A 14480-nucleotide genomic window follows, 5' to 3' on the forward strand; every position below is an offset into this window, starting at 1 on the left:
GCAAATAGCAGTAAAAGATAAACAGGATACTCACCCTCATATTTGATAAAACTGCTGCGTTTTTAGAGATATCCTGTGTTAAGTGAAAGGTTTGGATCCAATCTCTTGCAGTCTGCAGTGTAGTTTTGATGGTTATTTCTTTTCTTCTCTATGTTTCTTGTTATGCTTCGATGCTTTCTTTATTGAATCAAGAAAGCATTTATATATTGTGGTCAGGGAATACATATATATATATTTATAAATGTTCAAAGTAAATTAAGACAGGAGTCAAGGAAATTGCATTGTTACCATGAAGAGCATTTTTGCCCCAAACCCAAACAGTAGATGTGCAATCTAAGAACAGGCAAACACAAACAATTCTAAAAAAACAGGTTCTGTTACTATTTTATCTGCACACTTTCCTATCTTTTGCAGAATACCATGCCCATCAGAGTACTGACACACAAAGCGTCTGACATGCTTCATGTCACGCTGCCACAGTACGACACTGTGGGTGACAAAAGGGCGTGGCATCAGTTAAAACTGGACCCAACCTTAATTTCTGAGTCTAATCTTCATACTTCAGATCATCACGTGTTTTGTGTCAATTCGTGTTTTTGTTGCACTTTCCAGAAGTCGCGTTGATGTCTCTTCCGACTGCCTCGGCAATCTTGTGTACGTTTCTTTTTCAATGGTCAGCTCTCATTCCTCAATTTCAACATGATAACATCTCACACTGCACAAAGTTTAACTTCATGCAGATTATTTAAATGATTCCAGCAAAAATACCTCAAGAGTTGTCACACAAAAGTTATTTTTTAGCTAACTGTAGTATTTTCACTGGCTCCGTTGAGAGAAATTCACAATTAGCAGCTTAATTATTATTAAGTATCTAATACAAGTGTTGCCCTGCACCAGACTGGCGACCTGTCCAGGGTGACCCCGCCTCTCGCCCAGAACGTTAGCTGGAGAGGCACCAGCAACCCTCCTGACCCCATTAGGGAGAAGGATGGCTGGATGGATGGATGGATGGATGGATGGATGGATGGATGGATGGATGGATGGATAATACAAGTGTTTTAGAAAACAGAATAGATTATGATGTTATCTAAAATTTTTGTGAATTACACAAAGTTCTTGCTGTGAATAATTCTTTCTGCAAAGAGTTTTCAAGAAAAATGAGCTTAAGCAAAAAAAATATAATTTATTAATAAAATAATCACCAATGCCAAACAGTTTGATTTAAGTTACCATCCATGCAAGACACAGCTTGATTCTTTGGACAACATTATTATATAAAAGAGAAGCATCCAGGCAGTTCAACGCGTATTGCTTAAAAGAGAAGAAACTTCGAGTCCGTTAGCATTGGCTAATCATCATCTGTCGTGACTTTTCTACCACAACATTGGCCCCCAGGCTCCACAGTAGTCCCACAGGTAGGGTCTGTACTGGTAGGCTTTGCAGAAGGAGGTTAATAGTGATGCTCTGACCAAATCCTCTCTCAAGCCCAGTCCCTCTGCTTTGTACGCATCCTTGCAGAGCTCTGCAGTCTGCTGCTTTCGCTTCGTTTTGTACCGCCTGTTCTGAAACCAGATCTTGACCTGGGTCTCGGTCAGTCTTAAGGTGCTGGCCAGGTGGGCCCTCTCTGGGGCTGATAGGTATTTCTGGTGGCTGAATTTTTTCTCCAGTTCAATCACTTGAAGATGCGTGAAGGCCGCTCTGGACCGCTTCCGTTTTCCTGGGGAGCTCGACTCTGAGGACCCGGGATGGGACGTGTCCGGAGACTCTGTGGAGGACAGAGCAGACATATAAATAGGTCTGCTGTTTAGCTTTCTAGTAAGTTTGTTAGGTTCGTGATCACTTTGAATTATGCAGAATGGACAAATTGAAGCGATCTATTTTTTAACTCAATATCGCTACCATCTCCTAAATCCCAAAAAGATGTTGAATTAGCTCGTCAACATCCCATGCAAGACCGTTGACAGATTCCCTATCTTTAACCCTCCAGTTATTTCAAGCATGCCGGTGCTCACCTGTGTGCATTCCAAAGGTAGATTCCTCAGGATAAAGGTGTGTTGACAACTTTTCAGACTCCTCTCTCCAGTCGGAGCATTTTTCCCTCCTTGGCGAGCTGCATTTGCCGTCCACTCTCTTGCAGTCCTTACTGGACAGGATGTCCTCAATGAGGAAAGACGTCACAGGTTTGATTGCACCAGACATTTCCATCCAGTGATCCCAGAAATCGGAGACGTGTCAGTACCAGAAGACCCAGGCTTTGCTAAAGCAGCGTGTGTGTTCTCACACACGGTGCTCTCAGGTTTGAATTTATATGCAGGGAAGAGGCGGGTTCAGCCAGACTGAAGTGAAAGAGGGCTGGGTCAAGCTGACAATCATTTTGTCGACTTTTGTGGAAAAGCCTTCCTGGAAATTCAGAGATTAAAACCATTATCAAATCATCATGTTTTGATGATTTAGTATTAATTTCTAGTGTGAAACACCAAAAGCAGAAACTTTTTTTTTTTGTATCTTTTTGGGTTTTTGGAGCGTTTACTTGGCACAACTTTATAAAGATAGAAGAACAAACAATCAGGCAACAGATCTCCAACAGCACACGAACACACCACACACAGGATTTTGGTGAAAATGTATTAAATAAAAATATTGTCAAGTAAATTTCTTGTGGTTGCAGTGTTTTTACATTTTTAAAGAGGCAAAATCAGATAAACAAAACAATTCTTTCTTTTTGGAAACTTTCAGCTTGGATATATTAGATGTATGCATGAATGTACACACACACACACACACACTTTTAAAAGAATGTCTTTCTATTCTCTACTCTGAATTATCTAAAAATTAAAAATAAATAAAAAGAAAGCAAAACACTAAAAATTCTGTATTTGTGATGAACTTCTGTGCTTCTCTTGCAAGAAAAAAAATGTAAGACCATTTCTTGGTTCTAGTTTTCTGAAGCATTATTAACAAGAAGACGCACAGTGCATAACTAATAGTTATGTCATAATTTGAAAAACTGTTTCATCCTGCTTTTATTTGCAATTTGTGGTTAAACAAAAATGTTTTTGCCTTGTATAAATGTATAAATGTATTGTATGTATTCCTTGCATGTGTAAATCTACTGAAACTGTTTCATATTAACCCCTAAATTGAATGTACTTTATTAAGATTTCCCGTGATATACTAACCCATGCTGTGTATAATTGGAAGGCAGAAGGATCTAGTCCTGTCAAAAATATTTTACAAGTAAAAATCTGAAAAGTGTGGCATGCCCATTAACTCAATACTCTGTAGAGCTTGTCTCTACCAGCTTTAGAAACCCAAATTTTCTCCAGTCTTCTTTTCAATGTAGCTTATGCTCAGTCAATTTGCATGGAAAGTGTCTGTGAACATTGTTTTCTGGTCCCCTGATTCTCACATTTAGGCTTTTGTGCTGTAGGAAGCTGAACCTCTGCACCAGTCTCAAATCTTCTGCAACATAATTTTTATCAAGGGAGTTCCCTGCATTTAACTACGTCTGTCTTCCCATGAACTCTGCCCAGTTCTCCCTGTTCCTGCTGAAGAGAAGCATTTCCTCAGCATGATGCTGCCAGCCCCAAGTTCACAGTGAACATTGCGTAGTGATGTGTAGTGTTTGTTTTCCACCACTCATGGCGTTTTGTAAGTTTTTTATGAAAAGTAAAGTTCTGCTCTCATCCGGCCAGAGCTCCTTCCTCTACATATTTTCTGTGCCCTGTTTGTGACAAACCGTGAACTGCCTTCCTGCTGCATCTCTTTCATAATAACCAGAAGTTCTTCAGCTTTCAAGATGCTGCTTCTTCTCTGATGTTCCCTAAACGACCATCTGACCACAGTTGAATTTACATTGAGATTAAATCACAAGAGACTACATAACATGAGATTTTTGTGTTGGTCTGTAAATAAAACATCGATATGTTTTTGCTTGTTTTGTGGGAGTGAATAAAAAAAATCTCAAGGAGTATGAATATTTTTGAGAGGTGCTGTACAGTTACATACTTTAAAAAAAAAATGAGACAAGTTTGTAGCTTTCCTGGGGTGAAAGGATGAAAGATAAAACCTTCTGCTCCAGACACACATACTCTCTAAGTATTTGGTGCCACAGCAGTTAAATGGATTTGCGTCTTAATCCCCACAAACCCGTCAGCTCAGCACGAGGAGCCCAGTGGCCTCAGGGAGACACCGCTGTCTGCAGCATACGGGCGGAGTGGGAAGGGACGGGGTCAGAGTGGGTGGTCAGGCCTCCAAGAGCCCTAATGAGTTGGACACATTGAGGCCGGCTCCTGAATGGATGCACTCATTGTTTCTAGATGTTTATTTGTTGTTCTTTGCGGTGCAGAGTGACCTCTCTGCGGCAGCTGAGACGATTACTGAAGGTGTCCGTGTTGCTCTGGGATTTAATGCTTCATTAGTCCATCCATGATTTCGGGTATGATAAACATGACCCCATTGCTGCCTTCTGGTCCTGCTGACTCTGTTCACGCATCAGCCGTAGTCTGAAACTGACGAGGCCTGGCATCATCCCTGCTTTATTAAAATGAAAACATCTTTAGTCATATAATTTACACTGGCAATCACACGTATTTAAATGCTGCTTATAGTAAAGGAAGAGCATATCTACTCAGCTTCCTCTTTAACCTATTGTCTTGTCAACACAGTGTTAAGATCCTCTGTGTGATACTCTTTACCCTGACCTTGTCTATGGCTGTCTCAGGTATGTTGAACGGTAAAGAGATTCTTTATCTAATTGTCTAGACACCATATCTCTTTTGTTTTCTACAATCCCTCGGGTTTATTTTGGGGTGGTATTTTCTTTAAAAAAATAAATAAAAAAAACCTTTTTCACTTTGGCAGAAGCGCAAATTTTGCTCAAATGTATTTAAACAGGACGGGACTTCAGGACGACATCCCAAACTTGGTTGGTTTTTCTCTGAACCTTTTTCTCTTGTCTGAAGAGGAAACCTCATGCACTCTGCGTGATGACACAAGCGTAAACAAAAGCGAGCCGTAAGAGTCAGCGCGCGTGTTATTCTAGAGGGGGATTGCATTTGAAACAGCTCTTTTGAGCGAGCACACCGATGCAGTCATCTGCCCTTATTCTGCGACAATACGGGAGGAAGACGATCCTTACTCTGATTCTCTGACAATCCCCATGATTGCTGTCTTTTTAAGCTTGTAACCTTTCCTCGTCAGGTATTATGTTTTAAGCATTCACCTCGTTGATATGTCACTGCATAGCTGCACATCAGACTTGACATCGCAGAGCTTTCCGACCTTTTAGCCCAGGAAGGCATTTGTCTTCCACAGCTTAAACTATGTGGTGACAATGTTTTCTTTGAGCTGCTGCATGTCGCTGCGCCATCAGTCTTCTGCCGTTTCCCCTGTTATTTCATTGTCTGTGACGACAGGCAGAGATTGTTGTAACTTAACAGTACATTTGTCAGACTCCTGTGCGGTTGTCGGATCGACAACGGTTTTCGTCATGTGTGTTGCAACTTCACGCAAAACTAGCATGATCTCTTTAAGTGATTTTTGTGACAATACAGATATGTCATCAGATTGATAAAAGGCCAGCATGCGGTACATGATCAACATCAAGTAAGTATAGTTTATTCACGATCGTGCTTTTCACAGACATGAAATCACAATACGATAAAAAGTAACCGTAAACTATGCAAAGCATGAAACAAACACAAGAAGCACAATAAAATCATGACATTAAAGCCTGGGAAAATAAAAGTGCTTTTAGATGCTATTTTAAAAACCTCCAGTCAGTAAAAAAGAGCTGCAACAGTAAAGTGTCCCACAGCCTTGGGGCTACTGAGTAAAATGCCCCTTGGGGTTTTAGCCGCGTACGTGGAACAACCAAAGAGACTCTGTGTTTGAGAACGAAGACCACGAGCAGCAGAGTATTTACTTAAAACCTGACAAAGACAATCAGAATATTTAAAGCTCTGTACGTCAACACAAGAGCCTTTAAACAGGCACAGGTTGTGGAAGGTTTATGTTTCTGCTTCAGAGTCTCCCAGGTCATAAATATGATTTTTTTATTTTTTTTTACCCATGTAGGTAAGACTCAAGCTTTTTAAAAAAAAATATTTAAAATCTTATACATTATTTTGGTCAGTTTATGTGAACTGATTTTGAAGACATTGGTAAAGCATATTTATTCAATCTATCATATGTTCTGAACAAGATGTTCTTCCACTCTTTATTCATCTTCAGCTATTTAGAGATGATGTGATGCATATTTTCCAAATGTACTGTTGTTTGACAAAATCTTTCTTTCCGACAGGGGCATACATTTGCATTTGTTGAAAAAGAATAAAGCCATGACATTTACAGGCTATTTAACACCCTCGGATTATAAATTAGGGACGGAATTGGACAAAAGCCCAAAAGCCAATTGTGACAATTTTTGGAATGTTTAAAATAATAATATTATTATTATTATTATTATTATTATTTTTTTTTTTCCATTTGAAGATATAACATTAAACCAGACATGGATAAATGCCATCTTCACTCTGAAGTCTGCATGGACTTAAAAGTTCTGCTAGTATTAAGGGAGGGAGGAGAAGGTACTCTCCCACTAGAGGGAGCCTCTAACCTCCAGCAGTAGTCTAAAGCGCCACAATAGATCAACATGTTGTTCTCAAATGTCAGAGACAATTAACTACTAGTTACTTCTCATTCAGCTCGTAAGAAATCTAGCATTTCTTTGGTTAAACGATGTAGATGCAGCCAAGTTATGTGATTTGTGAATCATCTCAGATGCAACCATGGACAACAGCTTATCTGACCAGCATGAATACTGTTATAAAAACAGAGCAATACAAGCATGAAGCTGATGGAACAGCATGTCTTAATTCTAGTTCACTAAATCATAATAGGTCTTTCACTGATGTCTAAACTCTCGTCATTCCTCGTTTAAATGGACCCTCATCTCCACAATGTAATCAAGCCCCGTCCATTTTTGTCTTAAAAAGCCGTTCGGCCGTGTTTTCATATCCGCCTTTCTAACTACAATAAAGGATAACGCTTTTTTTTGTTGTTGTTCTTGTTCCAGATACCAACTTTGGAAAGTTTGCAAAGTTGAAAAATTGGAAAGTTTCCAGCTGTTATAGCCGTTTTGTTCGTCGGCTGTGACAAATTGTAATCTGATCAGTTTGTGACTGTATTTTTTTTATTTAGTTATTCAAAATATGCCCTTAGAAACAGGGACAATCACAGGTCCTTTCACAATGTAATCATGTGGAATACATGAAGTATCAAAAGGCAGACTGCTCAGCTGCTAAACATTTTTAATACCCACTGCAGTCTGACTTTCAAAGCAGAAGAGGAGCTGGTCTCAGCTGTTCTCAGTTTATATGATAACACGTTAAGTTTATGGTGTGAGACTTTTTAATAATGCTGATTTATTTATTGAGTGATTTTATTATATTATCAGGCCATCTGTTTTTATGTGGGTCATAACAATGACGATTAAATATATAAAACTTCTACTTGACTGAAATGTCAACCTTTGAAATGGAGCATGTCAATTGATGAAACAGTTACAACTCCAATGGGAACGATGCCTTGCTTTTATCAGGGTTTGCTATTTATTGTTAATACCTTGTTATTGTTAAGACTTGTTCAGTGCCCAAATGACAGAAAAAAATAGAAAAAATCTTACCTCAGACTCACACACAACATATGTCAGTTTAAGCTAATTTATTTTTGAAGTTTTAATCTTTCATATTAACGTGAACATCAACGGAAGACCTTGTTCTTTCAGTCCTCCAGTGTCTCTAACACCATCTAGGCAGGATATCTGAGTGTCCACTGGTAATGTCACCAGTGGACCACCACATGTCCCAGTGCATACCGGACTACCTCACTGGTTGCTCACAGTAGTACACAGGACTATACTTTTTACAAGCTACTTTCTCCATTAACCCTCCAGGCTTCCACCTTCAGAAGTTTTCTGTTGTTACTGCCATAGCTGTCCTCAAAGGTACTGACCTTTAGCTTACATAGATAGCCAGTACTATTTTAATAACTGTGGAGTATTTTTCAAATTTGCTCGTTTTGTACACAATAATATCACTTCTGATTATTTTTATTTTTGCATGATTTCCATCCGGTAATGTCTGCCAATTTGCTGCGGATATGCCTCAATTTCCTCACTGAAAGACTATAAAGATTTCAGTTGAGTGTTTTATAGTTGTTGTTTATTTTTTTGTTTTGACTTTTATTCTGACCTAATTACAGGAAATAACTGTTTCAACATTTGTTTTAAGAATTTCTCTTATTTGCCAAAACGAGAACTATCACCCCCCCATCCCAAATCAATCCATCCAACCAGCACCCACACACCCCACACACAGAGACATTATTATCTGATGATCAGCCAGTCTCCTCTCTGTCTACAGCTTCATTCTTATCTCTGCAGCTGAGATGCAGCTTCAGCTTATGCGGAAGTGCTTCCTTTCTTTAAATCTCATCAAAACACACTTTTTTTTTCTTACTGAGAAACTGAGAAACTTTAACTATTTCCACCCGTTCATATAATCTGAAAAGAAACATGCAGGCTATAACGACTGTGGAACATCTTCCCCACGAATGGACAGCTCATGATTGAGTGACAGATCCAATTCTCAACCTCTCTTCTTGAAAGTTTGAAAAAGTTTAAGAGCCACTCAGTCTGAGGCATTGTTTACCAAGCAGGAGCCGCGAGACAAGACAGGCTCTCTGGCCTTATCAGTGACTCTGCACTCTGTGGGTTTGTGAATGGGACAATAATGAGCTCGGTTTGATAAAGCAGCTCAGTCAGGTCGGATGTCGCTTCGTCTTCGTCCATTAGCTCTTCGATGGTTGCCTTTGATAAAACTGTGAAGCCCGTCAAACGCCTTCTGATACCCCAAGCGGTAAGTTTGGTTGACGCATGCGTAAAAGAGTTGTCTACCCGCTTATCTATGCAGGGTCACAGCCCGGGAGTACGACTAGAGGTGGGGGGTTTAACAAATAAAACAACCGTAATCTGTTTTTATTTTTCATTTATTAAAAATGCAATTTAAATGATAGCATAAACAATAAAATAGAAATAAAATAATTCTATATGAACTTGAGGTAGCTACAATTGCGTAAAACAGGGAAAATAGTGAACAGGTGCATATCACCAGCCTCTAACAACCAGTAAAGAAGCCTGGAGCTGGTGGAGCAGAGTCAACTGAATCCGACAGCTGCCCGCTGCAGCTGGACACGCCGTGGTGCCTGCAGCCGTACAGGTCGCTGCTTCCGCTGCCAAACACCGGGCTGTAGTGTCCCAGAGTTACGTTGTAAGGCCCCGAATGGTAGGGACCTGCGCCGCACAGCTTCCCGTCCCGCACCAGCACTGGCACCGCTATCCGCCTCGGTGCGGGTGGGAACCCGGCCAGCTCTAGGGACCTGTCCTGCGTCTGACGCTTGCATTTGTACCGCCGGTTCTGAAACCAGATTTTGACCTGGGTGGAGGTGAGTTTGAGAGCCTCGGCCAGGTGCTCTCTCTCCGGGGCGGACAGGTAGCGCTGCTGCCTGAAGCGCCTCTCCAGCTGGGACACCTGGGACTGAGAGAAGAGGACCCGGGGCTTCCGGCGCAGCCTGCTTCTGCTTTTAGCGTCACCGTCACAGACGGGCGAAGAGCCGGGGCCGCACTTGTCTGCAGCGAGGAAAAAAGGCAGCAAAATATATATAATAGACTTAGCAATAGTTCAACTTCATCGTTAATTCTATCATTCAACTAAAGTTGGACACAAACTTTAATTCCTGCTCTGCATGTTTTTATATTTATATGCTAAGTTTCATGTTTGAGGCAGTTGTTGATGAACTACACTATTTCTTTAGTTGTCAGAAACCAAAATTTACCGGCCACCGTGTTAAATTTATTATTGTTTCAATTGCATTTTATGTCTTATAAAACAGACAAGGTATGAATGGGACCTCAAGCAGAATCTTCTTGTTAGGAACATCATCATCACTTTCAATACAGATTTGGTGGAATCTGGGTGAATGTCCCAGATCTAAGGAATCCTTTTTAATTTTAATCACATAAAACCTGCAGGATAGTGTGGGTCCTGAGGACTAGGGCTCAAAACCAATACCTTAAGAGGTATTTCAAAACAACCTGGGCTTTTAAAACCTGCAGCATAGTTGGCTGTGTGTAGAATGTTTTGTATGGAAACAGCTTTACCAGCCACCCTGATATGGTAACTTGAATTATTGCAGTATGGCAACTTGAATGGTTTGTGGTTTGGTCAACCACAAGCTATTTTTTTTTCCTTTTTAACATTGGAGATTAAGATAGATAATTTCATGAAACAAACCCAGAAGGTGTTGTTAGGGTGGATTGTTATGCTAAGAAGGAGCCCACTCAATAAAGTTGATAGTCTGCATTCATGAACTGTGTGGCCACTAATGGATACAGTTGTGAAACAGTATTCTTGATGAATACGTGTATTTTGTATGAATCCTTCTGAGATTGGTGGTGTTAAATATATAGAAAGAAAAATGATTCTTGATTCAAAAACGATAAATCCAGCCATTGTCTTGTTTGTATTGACATTTTGATTGTGCATGGGATTTTTTTTTTGTTTGATTGTTTCTGGTTTGTTTAGATTAATACAATTTAAGTAGACTTTTATTGCTCGTTGTGGCTAATGTCAATGTGAAGATAAAACTGGGTCATTCATACTCATCTCAGTCTGCTAAAATACCACAGAAAACTTTATTTAAAGATTCAATGATTACATTTTAATAGTTTGCTAAATAAGTTCACACATCTATTGTCACATGTTTAAAACTGGACTTGTACAAGCAAAAAGAGAAAAGAATACATTGCATTTCAAAACTGCAGTGGTGGTCAGAATTTAAAGTCTAAGTTAAATTAGTTCCTCAATTGTTTTTGTATAAAAAAGAAACATTAACAGATCTGTTTATTCCTGTTTTGGCCACAAGTTGTTGTTCAGGCTGATAAATAGGTGACTAACCTACTTTAGACTTTTGGATAAAATTGCAAAAGGCATTGTCTACATATTATTATTTACAAACAATAAATAATACCCTAAAATAACGAAAATATGAAACAGTGTATGTATACTAGTATATGGAACCAAACAAACTATAAGTGCAATTTAAGAAAAATCATTATTATTAGTAACAGTGCTGATGATTTCACCTTTTTCATTCATCTCCTCCTCTGCTGCTGATCTGTGAACGTCGATCTTCTCCTGAATCCCATAAACGCACCGCTCAGACTGTGCGTCATAAAACCCGTCGCTTTTGGAGGCAGCGCGCATAAGCTGATGTTGATGCATCGGAACAACTTGGTCCATCATCTGAAGATCATTTTCATACTCGTTCTGGTGGTAGTCCAACTTCAAAATGTCTTTAACAGAGAACGGGGTGGAGGTCGTGGAACTGGGATGCATCCTCATCATTTGCTGCGGGCGTTTGAAACTTTATTTTTTAATTTTTAATTTTTAATTTCTTTTTACTCACGGTGTGCTGGAGCTGGTCCCGAAGGCGCTGCCGGGCGAAACTCTTCACTAACTGATAAGTGAGGGGCCTCGGAGGATTTAAACCGTCCCACGGTCCTGCTAATGAACAAGTGAGATAGAAATCAGTCCGTCTGAGACACAGGGACCAACACCCGGGGAGACTGCGCGCACACTTCTGCGGCTCCCCCATCTTCTCACCTTACAGGAACACCTATCATCACATCCGCTCTTCTGTCAATGTGGCGGTGTAATTAAGAAGCCCAATTAAGATGCAGGAGGCTCTGAAGTAATGTGTGGCCATCTACAAGAACAAAAGTTAGATCAAAATTGTCTTTATTTCTCACAAAGATTAACAGGTTTTAATTTACTTAACAAGGCATTTTTTTATTTTATTTTATTTTTATTTTTTTTGTCAAATTATTAATTTCCAGCAACAAACAAAACCAGCTAGCTAACAATGGAAGAAAATACAAGTCAATACAATGCAGTGAGAAAATGAAAAAAAAAAAAAAAAACAACAAAAAAAAAAACCCAAAGAAAAACAAAACAAAACAAAAAGGAAAGTTAAAATGAAATGAAACAGAATTAAACACACAAGGTGATTGTAGGGTCTGTCTGAAACGTCGCTTTTGTTGCGTTACTTCGACCACTCAGCCACCGCTGCAGGTCCAAAGGGGGTTGAGTGATCCCCGGGTGATGTCGCACAGCTTTACCGCCCGACATTGTTTTCCAGCCATGTTATTAGCGATCTCAGGCCACAACAAACAGTAACATTACACCTGATGTTGTGGAAGTGGGGAGACAGCGGCGCCAACCAGCAATGCTTGACTGAGGCTGAGACGCGCGTCCACAGAGACAGTAAACACGCACAGACACGGCCCGTCCCGCTGCAGGAGAACCACAGAGCCCCTGAATGGCACGGGTGTTTTTTCTTCAAGTGACAAACAGATGAAGGACAATTAATAACAACACCAAGGGCGCAACGTTTTCAAAAGCTGCTGCGGAGAAGTTTAAGAATGAACGCCTGAATAAAACAGTGTGGCCTGACCAGGACTAAAAATATTTCGCTTTACAAATAAAGGTAACTTAAAACGAGATGTCTGGAGAGGCTAATTTCTTCATAAAGAGCCGACTGTGTAAGAGAGGGCATGGCATAAGTTATTTTTAAAACGAAAGTATCCTTTAAAAAAACAAAACACTGATGCACCTGAGAGCTAATTTAAAGACATTTGCATCTCATGAACTTGTTGAGGAAGCCTTTGAGAGACAGAAGACATCTCATTAATCATAATGATAAACAAAACATTTCCATATCATGTGTCAGTAGATCTAACAGCTGGAATTTATTCTGGGTTTGTAGTGATGATGATTAGCTGCTTTACAGTTAATCACTTGATCATACCTTTCTTAGCCCTTAAAGTATTACTGGGACAATTTTTTTACTGTCACAGTTTGGTTTAAACTTGGGAAGAAAAAGTCTTGCTTTGTGTTTGTGCTTGTTTATTTTATTCTTTTTGTAATGCTAATAAATAAGACTTCAGGATAAAAGTTTCAGTTCACTTTGGGGCAACGGCAAAGAAAAGCAGGCTTAACTTTCAGCCTGTGGGATAAAAGTAATTAGTGCTACATATTTTTATAAGATCACAGTGGGACCTGGGAATTTGTTGAAGTACAATTTGGTTGTCTCAGATAGAGTTATTAAAACTCCAGAATTCATTCTAATTAATTTATTCCATTAATTATAAAGATATCTAATAAATTAGCTTGAAAGCCCCACACATACTGATACTATTGAAAAAAAACCCCAAACATCCAGCATATTTCTGTTCATTTGGAACATCTGCTTTGAGATTAATTATGAAGATCAATGCTGAAGATCAAGGTTTTCCTTTATGACAAATAGATATTTCGTGATTGTTTACTTTCATCAGACAAGTGGATTTGAACTGTGACTACTCATACTAATCAGCGTGAGTGGACACATTGCTTCCATATTGTGTTGTGACTTTTACACTCAGTCAGTGAACAGCCTTATAGTTTACAAAAATAAGACATGTGGACAAATTAAGTGAGGGTCAAAATATGAATACTGATTACAGCAATACCTAAAGAACTTTGTTAGTGGTGGATATTCTGTTGGGTATTCTGAAATGTTTAGAATACCCAGATCTGCAGCATCCTTTCTGTGTCTAATGCATCTTTGAATTGATCTGTTAAAGTTTCTTTTTTATGTCATTATCTCCGTTTGTGTCTCAGTATTGTTTCATTTCAGATGTTGCAATTAATTTTACAATGGCTCATATGTTAACTTTATATTAAAAGCCTAATCTAGTTTTTCCACAATTACCAACAGCATCACAAGTCTTTTTTGCAATAAAACAGGTTTTTGTAAATCACTTTTCTTAGACTGTGTTGTGGAAATTTCTGCTATCAAAGAAAGAGAGTCTGTTCTTACAACTAGAGAAAGATTAATCTTTGTCTTTGTTTTTATTCGAAGGCAAAAGCGTTCATAGACCCATCTCACTGAACACAGTCAGTAGAAGAGCCCCGAACAACACACATCCCATGATTACATAGTCACAGCTAAAAAGAGCACACCCCCAGTCTGAACTTATCTCCATTAGCCAGGTGGATAACAGAGCCACATCTTTATCCATCTTTATCGCAACTGCCCCTCACCTCATTGGAGGGAACGATTTTTAGTTAAGACTTCTCGTTGGAGACCCACACCCTACATGTACGAGAGCTGACAAGGATTCCAACAGAAACTTCTAGTTCCTTTGTGTCAGTCACTCATAGTTGCAGGCTCTCTCACACTTAAACAGTAACAAAGAAAAGAAAAGCACTCATATACACAAAACACTATCAACCCTTATATAGACCAAATTAAAATAAAATAGTTCAAATGAAATTTTCCATTACAACTGTATTTGTTTTGTTTCACAAATTACT

At 39.3% G+C, this 14480-nt stretch overlaps 2 protein-coding genes across 2 annotated transcripts; both read right to left on the reverse strand.

Annotated features, from left to right (window-relative positions):
• Positions 1 to 1070: 1070 nt before the first annotated feature.
• nkx3-1 (NK3 homeobox 1) lies at positions 1071 to 2342 on the reverse strand. Its single transcript, XM_044111174.1, has 2 exons — positions 2013 to 2342; positions 1071 to 1765 (listed from the first exon to the last, which is right to left on the reverse strand). The coding sequence occupies exons 1-2, from the start codon at positions 2203 to 2205 to the stop codon at positions 1374 to 1376; spliced, it is 585 nt and encodes a 194-aa protein (XP_043967109.1). The 5' UTR covers positions 2206 to 2342; the 3' UTR covers positions 1071 to 1373.
• Positions 2343 to 9123: 6781 nt separating this feature from the next.
• On the reverse strand, positions 9124 to 11951 carry nkx2.7 (NK2 transcription factor related 7). Its single transcript, XM_044111161.1, has 2 exons — positions 11207 to 11951; positions 9124 to 9691 (listed from the first exon to the last, which is right to left on the reverse strand). Exons 1-2 carry the CDS (start codon positions 11466 to 11468, stop codon positions 9180 to 9182), a joined length of 774 nt encoding a protein of 257 aa, XP_043967096.1. The 5' UTR covers positions 11469 to 11951; the 3' UTR covers positions 9124 to 9179.
• Between the last annotated feature and the right edge of the window lie 2529 nt (positions 11952 to 14480).

The sequence above is a fragment of the Gambusia affinis genome, linkage group LG03 (assembly GCF_019740435.1).
Source record: "Gambusia affinis linkage group LG03, SWU_Gaff_1.0, whole genome shotgun sequence".
NCBI classification, from domain to species: domain Eukaryota; kingdom Metazoa; phylum Chordata; class Actinopteri; order Cyprinodontiformes; family Poeciliidae; genus Gambusia; species Gambusia affinis.